This window comes from Pituophis catenifer, unplaced genomic scaffold (genome assembly GCF_029215685.1).
Source record: "Pituophis catenifer annectens isolate HBS135680 unplaced genomic scaffold, rPitCat1.0.hap2 SCAF_8, whole genome shotgun sequence".
NCBI lineage: Eukaryota > Metazoa > Chordata > Lepidosauria > Squamata > Colubridae > Pituophis > Pituophis catenifer.
Genome location: NW_027256888.1, coordinates 63994202 through 64018255, shown reverse-complemented (window position 1 = coordinate 64018255; position 24054 = coordinate 63994202). Strand labels below are relative to the sequence as shown.

At 39.2% G+C, this 24054-nt stretch overlaps 1 protein-coding gene across 1 annotated transcript in view; it reads right to left on the bottom strand.

The window, feature by feature from the left end:
- TSPAN5 (tetraspanin 5) overlaps positions 1-22665 on the bottom strand; it is a 53198-nt gene extending 30533 nt beyond the window's left edge. The window contains exon 1 of the mRNA XM_070948377.1: positions 22570-22665. Coding sequence (XP_070804478.1) covers positions 22570-22650 — 81 coding nt within the window. The 5' untranslated portion in view covers positions 22651-22665. The remainder of the gene's footprint in view (positions 1-22569) is intronic.
- Positions 22666-24054: the final 1389 nt, after the last annotated feature.

Below are 24054 nucleotides of genomic sequence, written 5' to 3'. Positions count from 1 at the left end.
AATGTCCTAGCAAAATAAAAACGTCAGCCTCCTTTGTTAGAAACCGCCTTCCCCACTACTTTTGGGGCCTTTTGTCCACAAATGAACAATGTGTCACACACACAGCAGTCTCCATACAATTCCTAGCTGACATGAAGGCAGGGGTTTCCTAGGAAACCAGCATTTAAAAAAATAATACACGCATAGAATCTGACAGAATTAGTATGTAAATGAACTGGGTCCAGTCATATATTTTGCACTGAGAATTGAAGATCCACATTATCTCCTGACAGCTACAAACAATTTGATTTGGGTCTAGTGTGACAGTCTCATCTATATGGCCCCAGAACTTTCATGAAAAGATTTATAATTGTGGAAGATATTTATTATTGTTCTTTATTATATGAATAAACCACTTTTCTTCTTCTATAAGCATTCAACTTGGCTTACAATATTAAATCAAGATAAAAAAATAGAATCAAATCCATTAAAATTAGCTTAACCAGTAAAATATTAGACCCAGATGCATTTTGGCCATGTTCCTAATACTGGATTTTAATATTTCAAAAAGGCAAAACAAGAAAAAGCATATAAATGGATTTTGTCACGGCTATTGTAATTACCAGAAAATTTGCAATAAATATCATTGAAAAATGAATACAGATCATGAAACTCCCATCTTTCATATACATTTTCAGTGCCAAACACTAACATCAGTGTAGAACTGGCTAGAGAATACAATATTGCATTCTCAAGTGTTCTGTTGACAAGAATTGAGAAGTAGGACTCACGTCATATTCAGTCTTCATCACTGGTTAGGCATAAAGGAAAGCTCTTTTCCAAGGGGTTCAGGCCAGTGGTGGGTTTCAAAATTTTTTACTACCTGTTCTATGGGTGTGGCTTGGTGAGCGTGGCATGGCTTGGTGGGCATGGCTGGGGAAGGATACTGTAAAATCTCCATTCCTACCCTACTCCAGGGGAAGGTTACTGCAAAATCCCCAATTCGTCCCGATTAGCTGGGACTCAGGAGGCAGAGAATAGATGTGGGCAGGGCCAGTCAGAGGTGATATTTACCGGTTCTCCGAACAACTCAAAAATTTCTACTACTGGTTCTCCTACTGAAACCCACCTCTGGTTCAGGCTCCGATTACGGACTGAGCAAAACCTTACCTGCTGCTGATCTAAAGACGGAACACAATCCTACATTTTCACACATTGCATTAAGCCATTAAGAAAAACATAACATAAGTTAGATCAAGTGCTAGTTGGATAGCCTCTTCAAGAAAAGGCACTACATTGACCATTTCAAGGCTGACAACACCTCATCCTTCCTCATACCATACCACCATCTCCCAATCCAGCTTCATCTAACCGACCAAAAGAGCCAGATCAGTATATGTCCAACCCAGTGGTGGTAAAACTTGTACTATATAGTACAAGTCTGTATAGACTTGATCTATTTCCTTCAGCTCTGTAAGATCTATCAATCTATTTCCTTCAGCTCTATAAGATCAAAAGAATCCCAAATCACATTGTAAAATGCTGCCCTGAGCTCTTCAATCCCAACTGTCATCAAGGCTCGTTATCAAGTCCTAAAGAAATGTGAGACACTTTTTGTATCACATACCTCACAGCTTTCTGTACACATATTGTTTCATCTGTAATCTTTTAAGATGTTTAGGCGACTCTGAACGGAGCAGCTTGACAAGAATCTATAGACATAACAATAGCGGAGAAGTCTTCCTGCATGATCACTATTATGTTCAGTACAGGCACAAATCAGATCTTTTGTCAATGTCACCCTAGATATCGCCATCTTCTTCATTTCCTGGAGTTCCCCTATACTTCAAGGTACATCCTACGATTGATAACTGGAGAAAAGCCTCACACCAGCACTCTCTTCCAATGCTGCTGTAATCTCCAGGTACCAAATAGAGATACCTAGCATACTTCAAGATCAAATAGATGTCAAGAATGGATGATTGCAGAGGTAGATCTTGACTTGACTGTAATGGAACCCATTAAAGTCATAAATTGGGACAGCTGTAGAGTCGGCGACCAACCTGGTTTTATGATCTTTCTTGCAGCAGTCATTAAGTGAATGCTATGGTTGTTATGCAAATCTATTGTTTGATATGGGGTATTATTGCCCAAAACCAATTTTCAGCAAAATCATCATAAATCAAGGACATGTGATAGCAGGACTGTGCAAATGGATGTAAGAGCAAGCCAGATGCGAAGCATCTGAAATGCAGTCAAGTCACCGTTGAGAGGACAGCTGTCGGAAATTTGGAACTGGGTTGTAAGTAGCTTTCGGAAGGTTTGTTGTAACTTCAGTCATTTAGTGACCAGTGGTTAAGTTGAGGATTGTTTGTTTAAGTTGCCTCCTCTACAAAAAAAAAAAAAAATATGCAAAATTTTTGACCGTGGAGAAGAAAACAATACAGAACTGTTGAAACCATGGATGGCATTTTTATAGAACTTCCACTAAAATATATATAAAATTATAGTGGATTACAAAATAAGGCTGATTTGCTTCTAGTTAAAGTAGAAGTCTGAGGTAGCAAACTAGCAAACTACACAAAAACACAGTAAGTCAGCTGTATAAAGACTGAGAACAATAAAACATTCACTAGTAGACAAAAAAAAGGCAAAGTTGTTAGGTAGATTTTTCATCCTCCTCTAGAGAACTGATGACTGTTGGAATAGTACCTATTCTAGATGTTACTCAGAGCCAATGTGTTACCTGGGAAATATTTCTTCCTGCAAATCCAGTTTAAATATGAGGCTGAGGGGAGATATTAAATCCCACTAGCTTCTCGCATTTCAGCCAACATCTGGTTTGTTTTTAAAAAGAGCAAAAAAAATGCCCTAACTAGCAGAAAAGAGAATTTGAGGAGGGATCTATTTACTGCATATATGCTAATATTTTATGCTTCTGCTAGATGTATACATGTGTATTTGATGTTTGAAGATACCCTTCAATCTTGAGAATGCCTGGCAGTATCACAAGAAGGATTTTGATTTGACAGCAATTCAGACTAACAAGCCATCTAGAAGGGAATCTTCAAAATTCTAAAAAAAGGAATATGACAATTATTCCCTAGGCAAGAAACGTAACATGAGACAGAATAATCCATGCAATTCCTAATATTCTGTGATGAACCAGTATTGCATTTATAACAATATTATATGTTTGTAAAGCAGATGTGAAATTACCCACTGGACCTTGTCAGGTCTCGTCCTGTATATAGCAAGGCACAATCAAGGAAATCAGAATCACATGCAGTCCGATGAGTAATGTTAATGCAAGAATTAAAAATACAGCATAGAATATTTGAAACTGTGATATTAATTTCCTGCCTTCTTTTATCAATGAGTTTATTGGGGCAGAGTCTCTTTGAACATGTTGAATCTCTTCTTCTGGAGCTTTTTTCAACTTGGACCAAGTTGCTGCTTATGAGATAAAATGCTAATAAACTCCCATCCAATAATGGTTGTTTATATCTCTTGACCTCCTCACTGTCCTTGAAAACATCTGTGAAACCCTCTATGGCCCTGGTCCTTGTGCCTCAACTAGAAAAAAATTTCCCTGATAAGGATAAAAATCCTCCCAATAGAAAATGCTAGTGGGAAGGATCAGGGGGGAAAAAAAAACATCTTCTCAGTAGCAGCCCTTTTGCTCTGCCTTCACAAGATTACGATGGCTCTGTTCTTACTAAGATTTCGGAAGACAATGAGTTTCCCAGGGCAGAAAGTGCCACTTGAGCAAAAAAAAAAAAACTATTCAAGCAGAATTAGGCAACTTTGTGTACTGTGTGATCTATTGCTTTGTTTTTACTGTTTGGAATGTACGTCACCTGAAATCCATGGAATAGGCAACATACAGATGTACAAATAAATATAAATTTAAAAAAAAAACAACCACCCAAACTATGGCTTACCATTTGACAGGGCCTCCCCCTCCCACATGCATGTAATTTCTACTACGATGTTACCTTCAACTTAACCATAGCCCACAAATGACTTAGACATAAGTCACCCTTAGTTGTGCCTGAGATAAAATTGTATTTTTCCCCATATTCTGATACTATCAAAGGGCAGTCTCAAAATGTATGAAATCTGTTATGCTTTTTTTTTTTGCTCATTACCCTGTTGATTGCCATTGCTTGAAAGAAGCAAATTAGGAAGACAGGGATCATGAGTGGGAATAGCAAATGTCATGCCAGTATAGTTTTCAAAGGACTCAAGATGGATGGTTAGATAGCCCTTCAGTTCAGTAGTAGGAAAAGGCCTATAAACTTGAACTGTCCACCACTTAAATGTAAATATAGCATTTAGAAATTGAACATATCTTATTACACGTGAACCAAGTTGTATATATTATTCTGGATGTGCAGATGTTATGTCCATAATTTAACTTGCATTCATTTTTTCCCTGGATGACACATTTATTTAAAGAACATTTCCTCCAGGTTGCTTTTCTTCCTTTCCTCGTTGTTACAGGGGTGTTTATAGCCAAAGTGTTCCGAGTTCTTTTCTTTTCTTTTACTTACTACCATTACCGACCCCAGCAAACCTTTGATCTTGAACAACAGAATCTCAGTTCTGATGTGTTATGTTTATATTATTCTGAAGAGGAAAAAGGATACTTATGCACATCTCTAGCCATATCATTTCCTTCCATTCATCCTCTGAACAAAAGGCATGTTTGCCAGAAACTAAGATAAATGCTTAAGCAAATGAGGTGATGATTGCAATTATGTTTTTAAAGAGGAGTGGGAGACTCACTCTTGGAAGTTAGCCATCATAACTACATGATATTAAATGACCCAACATATCCCTGAATATCAGATGCGAAGACTAATAATACAGTATTATTTGGGGATCTTGGTGGTACCCAGGTGGGTTCTACTCACCTTTACTACCGCTTCACAACAAGGCCACTTGCACACTCTTCTGCACATGCGCAGAAGCGTTCTGATGACGTCGGGATCGGTGGGCAGAGCCTCCTGCCGGTTTTACTACCGGTTCTATAGAACCGGTGTGAACCGGGGGCAACCAACCCCTGGTAGTGCCTCCAGAGATACCTGACTGCAATAAACCGCTAAACTAAATTGATATTCTGTTGAGTCAATGTGTTATTCAGCTAAGTTTGTTGAAATGTTTAAAAAGAAAATAAAACGAAATATGAATTCAGGATTTGTAATGATAGGTAATCTTAGCCCAAGTAGCATATATTCTTGTGGATATCCCAAAATTGGATTCGGCTTATCCATAGATGGGCATTTATTTATTATATTTTTATCCTTATTATTTTATAAGTAAGTCAAGTTAGCAAACATTACCTAATACTCCTTCCTCTTCTATTTTCCTCATAACAACAACCAGATGAGGTGATTTGGGCTGAGAGAAACTGGCCCAAAATCACCCACTCAGTTTTCATGCCTCACAGTCTCCTGCTAAGCATCTTAACCATTACACCAAACTGCACATACATACAAACATACACATATACAGGTGTATATATGATAATACCTTTTTAAAACACCATATATACTCATGGATGTCCATCCACAGGTAAACTGACCTTCAAATTTTTAAGTACCATGAAAGAGTACCACCCACAGATAAGAAAATTGTGAAAATTAAAATATATGACAATCTGGAGAATCATGTATATATGTGGGTTGCACATTTATCCATAAAAAAGGTTAAAATATTAACCAGCTGATTTAGCAGATCATTTGCTTTCTATTTTGTGTAAAGGATTAACTATTGTATTGTAGCAAAACAACTATGCAAAATTTGGTTACTCTATGAAAGACATCAAGAAAAGAACCTGTCAGCTGACATTAAAACAATAGAACCAGTCTTTACTAAAGTATTCCTAAATGATGTATACATAACAATGAGTGTGGAGAAACAGGAGCAATAACCATAAATATGGCAATGTAATAAAATGCATTCTGGCACCTCATTTTCTCTCTACCCATAGAAGCAAAAACACTGTTCATAAGGGCATTCTCACTGCTTTTTTGCCCGTCTGTGGTCATTCTATTTCTCTGTTTTTAAACGTTTTTTAATTTTAATACTCAGAGATATTAAAGAAATATGTTAATATGTTAAAGATGTTAAAGATATATCTCTGAAATAAAAATCCAATGGGTCACAAGTTGTCTAGTGATTTTTTAAAATTCTCCAGCTACAGTACAAACAGAAAAAAGCCATGAAAAAAGAAGATAGGTTATTACAGAAAACTTCCATAATTTGCATGTGTTGCCTCAGCAAGCATCTTAGCTGTTTTTAATGTTGTTTTTAGCCAAAATTCTTTTTATTTCTCCTGACTAGACCAGTGGAAATGGTAAAGACCTGGGATGACATGCTACAAGCATTGCTTGGATCCTTGATGACACTATAATGGTTTCCCTGGGAAATGAATAAAGAGAGAATCTTCCATGTGGGTTATGTATCAACATTATGAAAAATAAGGTGAGTCGGATGCTACTGACTTCAATGCTCACTTTAATCCTTAAAATCCTTGCTTGGACATGCAAAACCAGAGCTCAAAACAAGTTCAGCTACTGTTTTTTTCTCTCACAAGGACATTGCTAAAAGAGGCCCAGTCAATCAAAATTCAAAATGAAAATAATTCTTGTTTAATAACTCAGCAGAACATTGTGAATAACAGGAACTACCAGTATGGGATTATCTGCAGCAAATAATCCCATTTCCTTGTCATTCTGCTTCTAAATAACACTGCAACATGAAAGTGAGTGAAAAAAGCTCCATCTGATGAGTTTTTTTATTCATTTGTAATTCTTTAGAGAATTATGTAAATTTGAGTAGGAACTATGACATATGAACTATCATCCAGTACATATCCATGTATATAAAATGATCCATTGTTGCAATAAACAGATAAATTAATGAACAAACGTGATTTAAATTACGAACTCTGAAGCACTGTGTTAAATTTATACATAGCTACAATATTTAAAAGATGTTCTTCAGATTCTTCGTACTGAAAAATGTTTTTGTTTTTTTTTGATACTTCCAAGTTTGAAGAAGATGGGTGTACTTTATGACATTTACTAGAACAGATTGGAACATTTAAGCATGAGGAAAGATTCAGGAAATGCTGCCACAGCAAATCTTTACTTTTTCCATAACTTCTGCAGGAGATGAACCTTCTTCAAACACAGTGCAAAGAATTCAGCAACAAATGATGTATGGAAATGCTCCAATCCTAGATTCGTTAATTTGCTGTAAAGGTTAAATAAATATCCTTTGTTTTTTTGCTCTGCATTTTGTTAAATTAAGAGTTTCCATCCGATTTTTTTTTTCCTAATAGCTTTTTGGACATTTTTCAAATCTCATTAAAAGGTTAATCTAAAGAGACTTGATATTTTGAAGAGGAAGGGTAAAACAATATAAGACACTTGTTGGTGAAACTTTCAGAGAGATTTATTGCTGTGACCCGGGTGAAGTCCGCTGTAATTCTTCCCTGCCCTTTGGGAACTTAGAAGAAAAGTCACCTCCTTGTCACCAAAGTCATAATTCCATGAATACTGCCCATAGATTTGTAACAGCATATGTTGCCTTGTAATTCAGAAAGATTTGTACGAGGTGAGATTCTCATTAGCATCCTATTATGTTATAAAACCTGGAAATCTAAACCAGTAATATGATAGCTGCCAACCTCTTGGTGGTATCTAACAACTTTATCCTCCCAGAAATCCTAGGAATGGCAGCTTTTCAAACTGGCTTGAAGAACCTATTGCTTAAGCCTTAGGCCACCCAACTTTAATCATCCACTATGTGTTTGGAAGAGACTGAAGACTGCTACAAAAATCAAATATTTGAACTGTGTATCGTGTAAAAACCTTTTTCTTCTTATCAATGTCCAAATTAAAACATCACAATTGGCCAGAACTGCCAGGTAACTCCCATCTAAAATTGGAAAGGGAATTATATGCTTTTCAAGAGCAAAGCCAGCTTTATCCTTGGAGTACGTAGACAAAGTGTTTCTGGCTAGCAGAAAGTTAATTTAAATATGAAACAAAAAGGTCCACAGGGTGAAAAGAGTTGAAAGCAACAGTCTTTCTTTTAAACCACGGCATATCCAAGCAATACATTTGATTGTTTTTAACTGCAACAAGATGCAAAGTTGGTTTTATTCCATCTGGAATCTGTACAATTATATAGAGAGAGAGATTACCAAGAATATGATTTCTTGTTTGAAAGGGATGGGGAATGTGCCCTATAAAATAAGTTACATTTATTTATGTAGCTCGTTTTTCTTTCAAACAATTGATTCTCTTTTCATGTACTTTATTCTCAGTCAGATAGCTTAAGTGGTGAGATATTTTAGCCAGCAGAGAAGATGATCTTGAAAGACAGAAAGAAGATCCATTACAAAGGCAAAATCAGATAAAACAAAACCTGAACCTAGGATGAGAATGTGGTGTTGGAAGAAATTTCCCTGGTTCGTTCCCAGCTGGGAAGCAGTCACCTATGCTGAGAAGAAATAGACACGGAAGCAGCTGCCAGAAAAGGGATCCTTTAATTCAGGAAGGCAAGAAGAGTAGGGCTCAAGCGTTCCTGGGTTGCAAGCAGCCTTGGAAGTGTGACTCTGAGCCTTTTATTCTTAATTCCCCTTGGAAGCTCCTGCAGCTTGATGGGTTTTAATGTGTTTTTGATTATCCTGGGTTTTGTTTTCCTGGGTTAATCTTGGTCCCAAGATAGTTGCTTTTGTATGCAGGAATTAAATCATTTGGATGTAAGAAAACAAGTTGACAGCCTTACAATTTAAAAGATTCCTCCAAAATACATTCAAGCAGTGATGGGATTCAAATAATTTAACAACTTGTTCTCTGTCCTAATGATTTCTTCCAAAAACCAGTTTGCCAAACTGCTCAGAAAATTAACAACCGGTTCTCCCGAAGTGGTGCGAACTGGCTGAATCCCACCACTGCATTCAAGGTAATCTAAAATCAAAACACGCTGTTCCTGCCAAATATGGTAACTAGGGGGAAAAACCACCCAACTTTTATATATTAAGATGTGTAAGATACCAGAACATCAGTGTTCTCTTTCTTCCAAGTAGCCATAAATATAAAGATGTGCAAGAAGAGATACTGTAGTAGGGATTCTGCGTTATGAATTTATATTCTGCCTAGAAATAAGTTTTCTCTAGAAGGAGAAACAAGTTGAGAAGTGCTGGAAGTTGGAGAAGACTCTGTTGGCTCACCATTCTCTCAAATCACTGTTTCTCAACCCTGGCAATTTTAAAATGAGTGAACTTCAACTCCCAAAATTTCCCAACCAGCCATTCCAGCAAGGGAATTCTGGGAGTTGAAGTCCATACATCTTATAGTTGCCAAGGTTGAGAAATATTGTCTTAAATAATTCTTAGAAGGATTGCAAGATGGATCAGCTAGCCGAAGCAGATCTGTCCCATTTTGTGAAGCACGTCACATGAGACCACCGAGCATAGCCACGCTTCTTACACTTGAGTTTGCCAAGAGATATGAGCCTAGAAGTTAGGAGTATTATCTCCTTCACCATGTCACTAGCCAAGCCCAGGAAGAATAGCAATGGCTGAACAAGTATGGAATTGTGTGTGCTGACTATGGAGAGCTATGTCAGCTTGTGGTTAAAAGGACACAACTTGAAATTTAGGTTCAAATTTCCTTGTGACTGTGACTATTCTTAAGTCATTTTTATCAGATGACCATATCCCTGGTTCTCAATGGTAAACTCTTCTTTTTTGACAAACATACTGAACTTCATTAGGTGAGATATATCTCTACCACAGGAAGGTGGAAATGACTGGAGAAAGGAGAGTTATGAGGATGATGGTCTGGAAGTGAAGGAGAGAACTATGATTCCTAAGACATGATCATATCATTACCATTTTTAGTTTTCAGGCCTAAGTTTTTCCCCTGGAATTTGTAGGTTTATTTTGTAGACAAGTCTTTTAATGCTCAGATTTTAAACGACGATTTAAATGTTGGTGTTTACTGTTTTTTCACATGGTTTTTGTTCTCCCAAAAAGATCCAAAATGAATGAATGAAAGGAGAGTGCTGGATCAGTTTAAAAACCTATTTAGTCCAGCAATCTGCTTTTCCTAAGCGGTATTAGTAAGCCTTCATTGTTCTTTCATCTACCCTATTAATTGCTTTTTAAAGAATTTTTATAACAGCCCCAAGGCTGATACGTAATGGGATAACTACCATACATCCCACTGTACCATTATTAAACTACCAGTTTTTTAAGGTAGCAGTAGTTCTATCAACATGAAAACTATTCTCCTGCCAAACTACTGGAGGGTCACCAGAAATATATTTGAACTCCATATCTGAAGCGGGGGGGGGGGGGGGGGGGAACAGAATTTTAGTTTGTTTGACAATTGCTCTGTTTTTTAAATTGGTATGCTTGCTGCCACAGAATTTAGAAAAATTAGACTTCAGGCCTTTCATTCCAAACAAAAACTTCTTTAAAGAACATCCTTCACTAGAATTTCAAACAATGGCACAAAAGCCCCAAGTTATTTTTTTCCAATTAACATTCATTTTGTTTAGACTTAGTAGGCAGACTTTCAATATAGCTTATTTGTAGTTTACTTTATATGGCCAGCCAGCTTGAATGTCTCCCACTTGCCAACATCTGCCTACTTCTGAAGCTTTTGTACTCTTGATTTCACTGGATTATATAACAAGCTTTGCCACACACAACAAACAGGCATTATTCCTATGAATATCTGGGGGTCAGTTCTAAAATCAACCCTACTTCAAAGAAATGAGAATAAATCAAAGTACCAGGGATACTTTATAGGGGGATGAGTTTTAAGTATTTGCTGTTGCTGTGATTCCTATCTCAATTTTTTCCCCACCCTTCTTCCCAAAAATATTTGGGTTTCTTTCTTGTGGTGAATAGCAAGTACAAGATTTGGGGGGGGGGGATGACACCAGGTAGAATTATTACCAAAAAGACCTTAAAGCCATCCTTTTCTCCTTCTACAACTTGGTTTCCTTATCCCCACTAACTCTCTTCCAGTCATACCAGAAATGGTCCACATAGTCAGTGAGGGTAAAACCTTAAATACAAAAATGACAGGAATTACTTGAAGAACACAAAATGCTAATACCATATGCTCTTATGCAAGAAGAGTTTTTTTAAAAAAAAAAATCTATAGGATAACTATAATGAAAAGTTAACCCCCTTTATTTCCATGGGATCTACTCCAAAATAAGGAGGTACAGGTTTGCCGCCTATATTTCATTTTGTTATAAGTCTTTATAAACTGACTTTTTAAAAGTTGTTACATTTTTAAATCAGGGGTGTCAAACTCAATTTCATTGAGGGCCACATCAGGGTTGTGTTTGACCTTGGGGGGCCGAGTGAGCGTGGGCAGGATGGGCGTGGCCAACTCGACGTCACTCAAGCACTTCTGCCAGTGAAAACGGGCTCCCGGGCTCTGTTTTCAGCTGTGACAGCCTCCTACAATCCACTGTCAGCGAATCCATTGCCAGGGCACCATAGGCCGGTCTTTCACTGTTTCCAGAGTGGCCCCACAGATCAGATCTAAGCACCCCATGTGCTGGATCTGGTCCCCAGGCTTTGAGTTTGACACCTCTGTTTTTAAATCAATGCCTTAGCTACATAAAACAACTCCTTATAAAAGAATTATAAAAGTATAAAATGTGTATTTACTATGAATATAACTTTATTATGTAGATAAATACATTATTTATACTATAGCGTATCAATTAGATAAATACAAAATTGCAAGTTCAAAAGAAAAAAGTTTCTGGATAGGGCATTCTAATACTTAGGGCCAATCACTGGAAGAACTACATTAAAGTGAGCAACCTTGGAAATACAAACTATCTCCTATCCCAGTTAAAGACCACAAAACAAAAGACAATACCCAGTAAGCTGGAAAACTCACATTGCATCTAAGAATTAAGGAAACTGAAACTGAATGCATCTCTCAAAATGACAGAGGTGTCAATTACAACTCCCAGTGCAGAATTACAAATGTAAACAGTCCTGAGTTATACAGCCTTTACTTGAAAACGTCTAGGAAACTACTGATTTCAATATTGGATTCCTCTTACCATTAGGAAGTTTTTCATCCGGAACCTATCTTCCTGTAAATTAAGTTAGAAACTAAGTAACTTATTCTATGGCTTGTATTCTAGGGAGATATGGAACTGTTCTGCTCCTGTGATATCTCTTCTATGACACTCTTAAGTACTGGAAAATACTGTTAAAGCTCTCAAAATGAGTAGTTCAGCTTATGTTTCTTATTTTTTGCCCTTCACATTCTTCTATTTTTCACTCAACTGAAATTGTGCTTTTAATAATTCCTTTTTGAGGCATTTCCACCTATCAAGTTTCTCTTCCTCCTGGATCCTTTTGAGACAGAATCCTATATATTAGCATACTGTTTATTAAAATCAATTTTACTTTTGCTTACTACCAAATTCTAGAAGTACCCTGTCACTCACCAGTTCTTGGAGGAATTAGCTGAAGAAATCTGGTTCAAAGCTACAGTCAACCTGTATCTCTAGCTAGAGTATCATCTCCAAAGCCATGGCACCATCCATAACACTAGAAACTTCTGAATCTATACCACCGCCCAGATTTAATGTCCTACCTGTTTACAGCAGTACACAATACAGCATCAAGAAAGCATCCAAATTAGATTCGCAAAGAACTTTCAACCCTGTAAAGTTGTAGTTGGGGAAAATTAAGAGTTAAAACAAATTGTTCTTTCCTCAGTAGGCTTTCTCCAAGGCCTTCTCTTGATTTATTCCTTATTATTTGTAATTCCCAATTTTATTTCAATTTTTTTTGCATCAACTTCTGGAAGCTATTTTGTGAGGAGCGCGTTCTCTAGGGCAAAGTATAAAGAAAGAACAAATATGAGAGGCCAAGTAGTCTAGGAAGATATTAGTAAAGACACAAGAAACCTCTTGATAGCTTTCAGTCCAAGAAAACCTTCCCTAACGTTTAGTTAAAGCCAGTATCAGAGGCAGCATTATGCTTTTTCCAGAGTTTAGAATAGTGCCTGGCAGAAATAGAAGACAGAGGTATTTGCAGGCTGGTAGGGGCTGATTGATTAGAAAGAAGACATTCTTTTCCTCCATGCATAGCCAAATTGAGACAAGAGAGCTATTATGTGCGGCTGCTCTCCATCTATACCATGTATGGGTTGCTTAAGATACCAACCAATCCTAGTTGTGTTTCTTCTCCCATCCTTTTCTGCAAAGTATCTGGGGCTCTGTAGTTTCCTAATGAAGCCCAAGTGGGTTAATTTCATATGCCCCATTAGTCGGGCTATGGTTTGTTTGATTTTGATTCAGCCCAGTCTGTGAATTCAGACATTAAGGTCTGCAAACCAGGATTTTTGGCTCAGCCCGTATAACCTAAATCAAACAATGTTCTAAATCGTTATGTGGCTCTGAATACTTCTAGTATACCATATTGTGCAAAGCCAGCCAACTATTATTTCTTCAATACACTGTGGCTGGCAAATCCAGAATTACAAGGCACTGTGTGAATGTAGGGAATTTTATACCCACTTTATAAATATCGAACAGAGGCTCAAAGTTGTCTTATTAAAAGTACTAGCAAAATTCCAAATGAAAAGGCCTTCCTGGTTCATAGCGTTTGTACACATTTCATTTATTGGTGGGAAAACAACTCCTTTGCTGTATTTTGTTTTCTCTTGGATTTCCCTTCACACCAGAAACATTAGGTGTACACAGGGCATTATCTACCAAAGCGAACAATTGCCTCCTCCTTTAGCAAGAAAATCAAACTCATTCCACTGATTCCAAAAAACAGGAAGATGATTCTTTCTTCCAGGAACCCCTTATCTGGCAATATTTCTCCACTAGGCTGCCTGCACGTCCATGTTTGTTCTTCATTCATTTTAGCAAATTGTAAAGAACTGGCTATGCCACCTTTGGGGCCTTTTCGCATCTTTTTCCACACTGGATGAAAACTAAATCGACCTGAAAAATGCAGCTGCCGCACCAAGAAACTCAGTGGGAGCTGCTTGTAAATAAAAACTGCACAGGTCTTGAATGTTACAAAAAAAGTGGGGGGAGTGAACTTTTTGAGCAGTAAAAGTACTGCCAAAGCCAAGCATGACGCACACTTATAGATTTGCAAACTGCTAATATTCTTCTGGTTTTTTTAGGATAGAGAAACAGCAGTCAAAAGACATGAAGCACAGGCAATGATGAATAGGATAGCAATGATGGTCTTGGAAATCACATTCAAGTGCCACTACAAGTCCATCTTAATATGCTATTCCTGGTATGTGATGTTTTGTATACATACAGAGAAAGAAGCACTCTTGTAATCTTTGACTTTTAGGCTTGCTGTCAAACATCAGCCATAATACTAATGACTGTTTTGAACACTATGCAGATTGTATTACATGAATGGCTATTTTATATGTGAAATTATGACTGAAATATTTCTGGACCTATATTGGGTTCACACTGTTAGGAAGTTTCTCCTTAGTTTTAGATTGCTTTTACAGAACTGTTGAGGCTGTGTGTGACAAGGAATGGTTGGGAGGGGAGGGGCCAGGCGAGGCACCCCTTGACGTGACATTGAGTTGGCCATGCCTACCCAGTCACATGACCATCAAGCCACGCCCACAGTCACATGACCATCAAGCCACACCCACAAAATAAGCCACGCCCACAGAACCGGTAGTAAAAAATTTAGAACCCACCTCTGCACTACGTTATACCTACAAAGATTAGGACTATACAGATTCTTTCTTTTTTTTAGACACTCCACAGAAGTGAAAGTTGGATTCTGACTTTGACTTTGAAGCAGCAGTATATAATGACCATTGGAGCTTTTGAAATATGGCATTTGAGGAGACTCCTCAGAATACTGCGGACAGCCAAAAAAAGAAGCAAATGGATCATAGAATCAATCGATCCAGACTTCTTGAGAATCAAATGGCCTGGCCCAATTATCATATTTTGGAAACATTATGCAAATATCTAGTTCTGTTGAGAAGCCTACAATTCTGGGAAAGCTGGAGAGCAAGAGAAGGAGAAGAAAAACCAGCAGCAAGGCGGATAGACTCAATTACAGCAGTGATGGGTGCACTTCAGGCGGAAGACCTGAAGGACAAAGTTGAGAACAGGGTGCCTTGAAGAAATTCTGAACTCAATCACTGTGGCTTTAAAGTTATAATTTAGTAGGTTGGAAAAATACACTCATTTTTGTGGTTTATGGAGGAGGGGGGGAGAAGCAGTATAACTAATGTCAGGTTGAAGACCACCTCAGGACTGGGTGGTTTATCATGAAGGCGACTTATGCACAGGCTCATTTGGGAAGAGATTTTGAGTTGTAAGGGACAAAATAAGGATCTAGGAGGCTTTAAAACCTATTGGGTCCTTTAAAGCTTCCCCAATCCCATAACATGTTTAAGAAAAGAAGTCCATATTTGGTTCTACCTATTTGAGGGAGAGAAGTACATGTTGACAACCCAGAATAAACCATGACTTAGTATTAGTCTAGTCTCAAAAAGACAAAAATGGAATCATTTGGTCTTTAGAAGCATTTCTAACTGATCTCATCTTTATCATAGACAGGAGCCAAACAAGGAACTTGGGATCTATACAGGGTGGATTTGATTTAAATTGAGTTGATTTAAATAACAATTTAAATCATGATTTAAATCACTAGTAAAAAAGCTTGATTTAAATCAACTCGATTTAAATCATAATTTTTAAAGAGCAACTGTCATCTCTGCTACTCCTTTGACCCACTGCTGACTCACCGATAGTCCCAGTGTGGCAGAATATACAGCCTCATGCTACATAACTAAACTCCATTTCATGCTGAATAAACTAAATTATTTATGTATCTTAAATAGAAAACTATCTTACGATAGATTTTTACCCCAAAAGTTTTTTATTAAAATAAATTCGATAAAAATAAAAAAAATCCGATAAAAATAAAAAAAATCTGATTTTTTTTTATTTTTTTTAAAAAATCATTGATTTTTATCCACCCTGGATCTATATCAAGAATGTGCCTTCATGCTTTTGTATATCTCCTGTGGGATCTGGGCAAGGAAGGTAGAAGGGATTTAACCCCAGAACTTCTGCAAGATCATTTCAGAGAATTTTCTTATGCGGCCCTAAGAGTAGCAGTTGAATGTTAAAATCCTCAAAGGAAGCTTTCAATGTACAAGAAGCTAAAATCACAATGAGGAATGGCAGACAAATTAGGGTACGCACATGTAAATCTTCAGTTTTCAGCCATTGCATTTCCCAGCTCTTAAAATCCAGGGCACATAAATCTTGGACTGGGGAAGCTGCCAAGTAAACTGCTGTTACCATAGATTCCCATTTGCCACTAATGAATTGCCTCCAGTCGCCATCTGAGTCCAGCACACAGCTTATAACTAGAGATAAATATATCAGCTGCCACTCCATACAACAACCAAACTAGTGAAACTGAACATGTGCATCCTCTATGATCATAACAAGGTGACAGGTTGGACATTCCAGTATGCTTTGAGTAACATAACATTGGACTGTACATATTCGGCACTAAAGAATTAAGCTTGGTTGTTTTCCCCTACTCTCTCCATTCAAATTGTACCAAGAGACGTTTAGCACCCTGCCCTGCTAAACTATGCACATTGCATAACTCATTTCACTGCATGATTTAATCTTAATAATTTTGCTACTGCACTTTAAGGCTAGTAAGCAAATCTCCAAAGCTATGCACAGATACCCAGTGTAAGAACGTATTAAAATGTTTTGTTGTACATCCTTAAGTTATTGACTTGGACAAACTGATGCCTTGCAGATGGGTGATGAGTCTGCGTTAGAGTTTCAACCATCCTATCCTTTTTTATGAATGTATTCCAGAAATCACTGTATGTTATGACAAGCTACAGAAGCTCCTGAATTTATCAAAAAGACGTGACACCTTTTGTAGCCAAGAAATGAGCTGTTCAGAGTACGAGTCCCCATAAGAATAGGAGAAAGTGGGGCTGCTGAGCTGGCAGAATAAGGCACAGTGGTAGAAAACAAGGCTTCTCAATGAAAGGATGGAGGAAATGCAATGGTTGGCAACCTTAAGATGGATCTAGATAAGTCAACAGCGTATCTAGATCCATCTTAAAGTCCACCATTCTCTCACAGATATGCCTTGTTTTACTAATGTGATTTAGGCGTTTTACTAATGAGCAAAGCTGGCAGGTGATTCTGAGATGGGCTGAGCAATTTTGATCCATGTCAGGAATGACAGAAGAATCCAGAGATGCCAATTGAAGAGGACCAGCATAGCCCATAATCTACCTGGTGGAGTATGACCCCAGGGAAGTCAGAAGGGAGAGGAGACACCATGTACTGTCAGCTAGTACTTTTAAATATTTTCTCAACTCAAAATAGAAAAAGTTAGAGTCTTGTACAACACAGCACTATACACACAGATTAAACCCAAATTACAAAGTACACACTATGCCATTAGAGATCATTCAAGCTGCATTAACCTAGAAATAAAGGGTCCTTTACCATTCATTTTAAATTTCAAACTGTGGGGTTTTTTCCTCCTTTCCTGCTGTTTATCAGTAAAACAGTTATGAAAATAGTGGATAGGTAGATTTGGCTTCGCTAAATGTAAGTCACCTTGCTAAGGAATGTTACTGAAATGGAAAATAAATGCGGTTTGTCTTAACTAAACAGCAAAATATATATTCAAGAAGTGTTTTGTGCTATGTCTTTCATCAAATCCTGAAAGCTCACCAAAAACCCTGTAACCATGTTATTTGTCACAGAAGGGGAGACAACCTATTCTCCAAAGCACCTGAGGGGAAGGCTAGATATAAAGGATGGAAATTTATCAGAGAGAGATCCAACTAGAAGGATAAATTTTCTGACAGTTAGAACAACTAATCAGTGGAATGACTTGCCTCCAGAAGTTGTGAATGATCCATCAGTAGAAGTTTTTAAGAAGAAATTGGACAGCGATTTGTCTGAAATGGTATAGGCCCGTGTCTCCTGCTTGGGCACAAGGTTGGATTAGAAGACCTCTAAGGTCCCTTCCAAATCTGTTATCCTGTATTCCTTATTATTATTTCATGATTTACCTACAACTCAGCTGAAATCTAGAAAGTAGATTGTCTACTGCAGCTTCCCTAATCAAATGTAATTATCATTCTAAACTGTTTTATTAAAATATATTTCAATGTAAGCAAGTACTAACATTAATCGGTCTACAAAAAAGCATTAGGGATTTTTCCCAATTAGTTTCTCTAAGGCAATGTTGTGTTTTGCTAGAGAAGACAGAAAAAAAAACCCACATTAGCTTCTGATTTGGCTGGTACAGAAGCTCAAGTCTTCTGCAGTGACCTGTTAAGAAAAATTCTAACCTTCTGCAGGATCTCTTAAGCTAATATCCTACAGATACTTCTTGGCTTACAACCATTCAAGTTGGTTGTAAAGTTACAACAGTGCTTTAAAAAAATTACTTATGAATAATCCTCAGACATACGACTATCGAAGTTTCCCCCATGGTCAGGTGATCAAAATTTGTCACTTGGCAACTGGCATGTTCTACAACAGTTTCAGTATCCCAAAGTCACATGGTCACCATGTGCAACCTTCCCAGCCAGTTTCAACAAGCAAAGTTGATGGGAGAAGCAGGATTTACCTATCACCCACATGATTCACTTAACTATGGCAAAAAAAAAAGGTCATAAAGTTGGATGTGACTCACTTAACCATCACCCTGCTTAGCAAAAGAAATTCTGGTCCCAATTGTGGTTATAACTCAAGGACTAGCTATGCCTGTTTTTCATCAGTCAGCATTTGACTGACATGGGAAATGGCAATTACTGCCATTTCTCCCTTTCCCAAGCAGATCTGTGCTTGATCTTCTCCATTATAAATGCAAGCTTTTTCTCCCTAAGCAAATTTTAAACATAATGTACTAAAATAAAATGCAAAGACATCAATTCTTAGATAAATATATTATGCACTTACAAAGAAAATTAAACTTCAATTAAAAAGACAACCGACTTCAATCACTAGAAAAAAGGTAAACTAGAACATGCAATTGTGATTCAATCCACATACCATGGATGTATCACCTGGTACTGCTGCCAAAGTAAAACCCTTCCCTGCTTATAGGCAGGGCTTCTAATCGCAAGATTTATTCCTTGTACACACCAGTCTAATTTTCCTAGTAGTTGGACATGCAAATAAAACCTCTAATCATGTTTTCAGCATGGGGGCAAGTAAGTTGACGTGAATGCAATCCTCTGACTAATACATTTATTTTAAGGTTTTAAAGGGAGTATTATTAATACAAGCATAGCATGTTCCAACTTGTGAAGTCTACACAAGCATTTCAGTTTAGGATTAAATTAAGTACCTATTCAAATGTGCCATTGCCCCTACAGATATAATCATCCTAGGACTTTCCAAACAAGCCAACATGCAGGAAGACAGCTCAAGCCACAGTCATGGAAAGATTCATGATGACCTGTCTCTAACTAATAAGTTACAGAGTCAGATTTATAGCTTTACATGCTAGTAATGCTGAAGCAAATGATACATGAAAAAGTAAATCTAAATATTTACACTAGCCTCAGGTTAAAAGCAAATAAAATTTGCATATAAAATGTACTGTGCGTTTAAACAGGCTTGCAGAATGCAGATGAAACTATGTTGATATAATAACTTTGTAATTTACATTCTGATCTATTCCTTGACATCACAGCAGCTAAGCCAATCAGGAAGTGATTTTGCAGCCTATCAGTAAAGTCTCGGCAGATTAGGAACTATAAATAGCCAGTCTCCCAGTTTTTAGATTGATGCCTTAAACACTACACTGAACTGGCTCTTGGATGATACTTGTTGATCATGTATGGCAGGAATGTCAAATTTGATTTCATTGAGGCTGCATCAGGCTTGTGCTTACCTCGAGGGGGGTAGGGGACACATGGCCAGCTCGAGGTCACTCGTGTCGGGGGCGCCTGTGGTGGCCTGAGCACTCTGCCAGCATAAACGGAGCTTGGGAGAGCCGCGCACTGGGGGAGGCCCTCCTGAGCTCCATTTTTGCTGGCAGAGGCACCACGGGCCAGTCCGCTGTTTCTAGGGTGGCCCCGCAGGCCAAATCTAAGCACCTTGACAGTCCTGATGTTCAGTATTAGTGGAATACAGGTATAAGATTTTGAAGTACAGATGATCCTTGTTTAATGACCATTTATTCAGTGACTATTTCACCTTGCAACAATGCTGAATGTGTGATAGTCATGATCAACCTTCGAAGTTCAGGCCAGCGCAGAGCCTAGGTTAAGGACAGGATTGTCATGGAGAAAAATCCATCTATGTGGCTGCTTTTGTGCTAATCAAAATTCAACAGTATTTTCTCAGAATGGTCTAGGGCTTCTTCTAAATTCATCACTTTCTTCAGAATGGATTGCAGAGATACATGCACTTACAAGGCTACAATCTTTAAAAATAATTTCAGACTCAATCTAGGACATTTATAAATAGTCATATCAGAATACAAATTTAATGCAGGATTGCTAGCATAGCTAATAGTGTCCTTCAAAGCTGATGTAAACAGCTTTGAAGACTTTTAGACTTGTAGAAATCTTTGGTTTTCACAAGACAAGAGTCCTTGGCATCTAGCAAAACCATGCATTTCTCTGCCTTTATAGGAGTATTAGGCTTTATTTTCCAGGATGAGACCCACTAACAAGCAAGAATCTTGCAATATCATTCACATTTACAAAAGCAAAAGCTTTTCTGGACAACAGCCCAGATTGTTAGATGATTGAAGGCCTTTTCTCAATGGGCAAATTGAATAACAACATTAACACCTTTCTCTTGTCTTAGGCCACTGGCCACGTTTCCATTAACTTTTGACCAGAATGCCAAAACTAATCAAAACTTGGCACTTCCTTCATTTCAATATGTAATAACAGAGGGGAATGGCTTTTAATGAATTTCCCCATATAGCAATGGAAGACTTTGTCCAGATTGCTTTCACAATCACTCAGATGCAATTCTGTGCACCTTCACTATGTATGATTACTTAATGCAAAATCTATGTCCTTTATGTAATGCACCAGCCACTAGCAAATTTCATGGAATATGATCTTCTACAAGCCAAGTACACTGAACAAAACAACATTACTTGCTACAATTTTGGCACACATTCCCAACCTAAGGGTCTCCAGATATGTTAGTATACATTCTTATCATCCCCCACAAGAGTCCAGCCCACCCAAAATTTAAAAGCTAAAAAATGGTCTGATATGTATACTATCAACCAACATCCTAGTTCTGACATTTTAGCATGAACTGTCTGTTCTCCTAGAAATCCAATTTAGGGAATAATAATGGGAAAATTTATTTTTTATATTTGTAAATGTAAAGAGGTAGTGAAAACTATCATAAATCAAGAACAAGCAAGGGAGAAAGTAGGGAGAAAGTATTGTGATATTTCAGTACACAGCACCAATTTTACATACAGCAGAGAAGCCAATTAAAGGAGGTCAGTCAGGAGGATAACAAGCTTGACATACATCTGATTTCCCAACCTGAAGCTCTCCAGATACAATAACAATCGTTTAAGCTCGTGGCTGTCCAACTCTCAATGGCTTTGATCAGCTACAAATCTCAGATTCACAATTTCCAACCAACATAATTTCCAGTTGTTCAATAAGATTATCCATGTGGAGTCCTTAGTAGTCTCCGAGCCTGGTTCTTTGCTTGCAGACATTTCATTATCCAACAATGTCAGTTCATCAATGGTAACATTATCATTTCTAGCATATCTGGAAGGTGCCAGGTTAATAGATACCCATTGCCCCCAAAAATGTTTATTCAGGAAAAAAAATGCTACCTCTAACCTTGCCTTATTCTAAAACACACATAAATATGTAGTAGCTTGGTAAGTTGTAAGCTCTTCTATGGCTCTTCCATGAAATTAGCTGAAACCCATCAAAACCTCTTTTTCACCTCTCTATCCATTGCGTAACCCTTTTTTTAAAAAAAGACTACAGTTTCTAGGGCTTCTTGATAGAGTAGAATCTTGCTTTCACCAGGCGTATTTTTTAAATAAATAATAACTGGAAGCAACGAAAATTGGGGGAGAAGGTCCACACCTTTAACCCCCAAGGTCTACCTGGCCAAAAGGATAAGAAGCAACCACCTAGGCATCGCTTTCAAAAGCCCTCGGGGAAAAGGGGACGTCACGCAAAGCAAATCCACGATTTGGAAGGGAATAAAAAGGCTCTGTGAAACTGTCCCAGGGTTTCCTAAGGCTCAACCGAGCCCCCCCCCCCCCCCGACTCCACTGTACCGATAGACAAAGACCCCCCCAAAAAACGCCTTCAACCTGCCAGGGGCGATTCGCTGCGCTCCACGCCACGCGCGTTTCTCTCTCTCTCGCCCTCCCTCCCTCCCTCCGCGCGGATCTACCTATCTTCTCCCCGCAGAAACCGCACCATCACGCATAACAGAAACAAATAAAATAAAAATAAAATAAAAATAAAATGAACGCCTTACCCAGAAGATGACGTTGAAGCCAAAGATGAAATACTTGATGCAGCAGCTCACTTCGGGGCCTTTATAATGCTTTCCGGACATCCTCGGGGCTCATGAAGACAGTTTACTCGCGAGCACCGTCGGCCGGGAGAGGCGGGGAGAAAGGCGAGAGGGGCAGCGCGGTCGGGCGAGGGCGCAGGAGCCGAGCCGGGCGCGGGCAGGCAAGATTAGAAGCAGCCGGCCGATTGCTGGCTTGCTGGCTCGGCTGCTGGCCGCCCGGAGCTCGCAGGCAGCGAACGAAACCCGCGTCGTGGCCGCCGCCGCCGCCTCCTGCCTCCGCGCATCGAGGAGGCCGAGCAGCAGCGGGGGAGAGCGCGGACCCTCTGAGCCGCGGGAAGCGGCTTGCCCAGCGATGCCCTCAGGCGGAGACGTTGCGAGCGGGGAGGCTCGACCCCCCCCCCCCTCAGGAGCCGCCAAGCGCTCGCCGCCCCTCTGACACCCGCCGAGCCTCCTCCCACCGCGAGCGCCTCTCTTCCTCCTCCTCCTCCTCCTCCTCCTCGCCAGAAGCGCTCGCACGCCCAGCGGGAAGGTGGGGGGAGGCCGGCGACTGGCTGGGCCCGCTTTAATGGAGAGGCCTCCTCGCCAATCCGGCGCGGCACGGAGGTCCAGCTGGCGGCGGAGCAGCTGAATTGGGGGTGGGGGGGGTGTCTCTCCGCCCCGAGATGGCGGCGGGAGAGGTGGAGGATGGTGGTGGTGGTGAGGCTGCTCAAACCCTGGCCCGGCGTTAGCCGGATAGGTTTGTGGAAACGGGCCGAGCCCGTCGCTTTGCTTTGCTTTGAACGTTGCTTGCGGTTTTAAGCCAGCATTAGCTCGGTTTATTGGCACGCTGAGGCACCAACCAGGGTTTCCCACTGACGAGAGAAGGTCCGTTCCGTGCTGGGCGTTCAAAGCGACGCGCACAACGGTCTACCGGGGACGGCCGCGCTTTTCCTTCCCTGGCTTAAAGCAACGTTACGCATGGCGCACAAAGGGAGCGAGGAACGGAATAATTACAAGGCGTGAACTGAGAAGACGTAGCTAAAGAAGAGCTGGACCCTCTGTGTATCTTCTCTATGGGCGAAGGTCCTTGTTTCCGACGCGGCCATATACGCCTCAGTCTTTTTTTATTTCTTGAGGATCTCGGCAGTTCCGTCTATTCCAGCCTGGTTTTCGTAGAGTACTTTCCCACCCAGCCAGCCCGATCATTTGGATAGATTCGTTTTTGTGATTTGATCATCATTCATTCTCTCCCTGTAAGCAAACCACTTCGGCGTTCTGGTCACTCGGGTTTGTAATTCGGTCCATATTTATGCAGCGCCCATTCATTCCCGACTCGGTTCTTTTTTCTCTCTCTCTTTTTTTTTTTTTTTTACGTGCAATTCTTGGAGAAACCCCTTCCTACAATGTTGGTTAGGCGTGTTTCTCCTGAAATCACTCCCGTGTAAACAAAGCGGGCAGAAGATTCCT